Source organism: Myotis davidii, unplaced genomic scaffold (genome assembly GCF_000327345.1).
Source record: "Myotis davidii unplaced genomic scaffold, ASM32734v1 scaffold295, whole genome shotgun sequence".
Lineage (NCBI taxonomy): Eukaryota > Metazoa > Chordata > Mammalia > Chiroptera > Vespertilionidae > Myotis > Myotis davidii.
In genome coordinates this window covers 411,900-412,856 of record NW_006286683.1, presented here as the reverse complement: position 1 = coordinate 412,856, position 957 = coordinate 411,900, and the positions used below count along the sequence as shown (strand labels likewise).

The 957-nt window shown below is 59.1% G+C and overlaps 1 protein-coding gene across 1 annotated transcript in view; it reads left to right on the top strand.

Annotated features, from left to right (window-relative positions):
• DISC1 (disrupted in schizophrenia 1) overlaps window positions 1-957 on the top strand; it is a 107,366-nt gene that overhangs the window by 96,706 nt on the left and 9,703 nt on the right. The window contains 1 exon segment of the mRNA XM_015560585.1: window positions 882-953. Coding sequence (XP_015416071.1) covers window positions 882-953 — 72 coding nt within the window.

Sequence of the window (957 nt, the reverse complement as noted above, 5' to 3'; positions counted from 1 at the left end):
GGCAGCCCCGGGCAGCGGCCCCGGGCCCCACGCCGCCGAGGATGGGAGCAGGACCCCCCTGCAGGCGTCCGAGGAGTGGAAGGTGCCCCCGGCTCCCTTTCCCCACCATGCTGCCAGCGAACAGAGAGAGGTCTGTCCATCCCAGACCTTCCGTGGGGCTCCATGCTGAGGGGGTTTGGGGACCACACGCCTGATGAGAGCAGTAAATACTGGAAGGGCTTCCACTTTTAAGGTTTTAAGAAGGCTTGAGTAGGATTCTAACAATGTAGAATTGGGGCCCCACGCTAGTGTGGTTCAGTGGATAGAGCATCCGCCTGCAGGCTGGAGGGTCCCGGGGTCGTCACCAGTCAGGGCACATGCAAAAGGCTACCGATTGATGTTTCTCTCTAACATCCATGTTTCTCTCTCTCCCTCTCCCTTCCTCTCTGTCTAAAATCAATAAAAGCATGTCCTCAGCTCCTGCTTAGAGAAGGGGGTGCTCACCTGGGCTCCTGCTTAGAGAGGGGGGTGCTCACCTGGGCCAGGTGTGCTCTGCACCCGCCGCCTCCTCTCTGGTTCCCAGACAGGTTTCTGCGTGTTCCTTTTAAAAATATTTATTTTTATTGATTTCAGAGAGGAAGGGAGAGGGAGAGAGAGACAGAAACATCCAAGATGAGAGAGAATCCTGGATGGGCTGCCTCCTGCACGCCCCCCGACTAGGCATGGAGCCCGCAACCCGGGCGTGTGCCCTTGACCGGGAATGGAACCGTGACCTCCTGGTTCCTAGGTCGATCGATGCTCAACCCCTGAGCCACGCCGGCCGGGCAGGTAGCCCAGCTCTTGAGCAGGGATGAGGAGACCCCCTGACTGGATGTGTGCGCCTCTGCCCCCCTCTGTCTTAGCTGCCCGTGTCCGCTGCTGGGAAGAGTGTGGGAAGCCGACGTGGAGGCTTGCCGTTTGCTGATCCAGAGCCTGCAG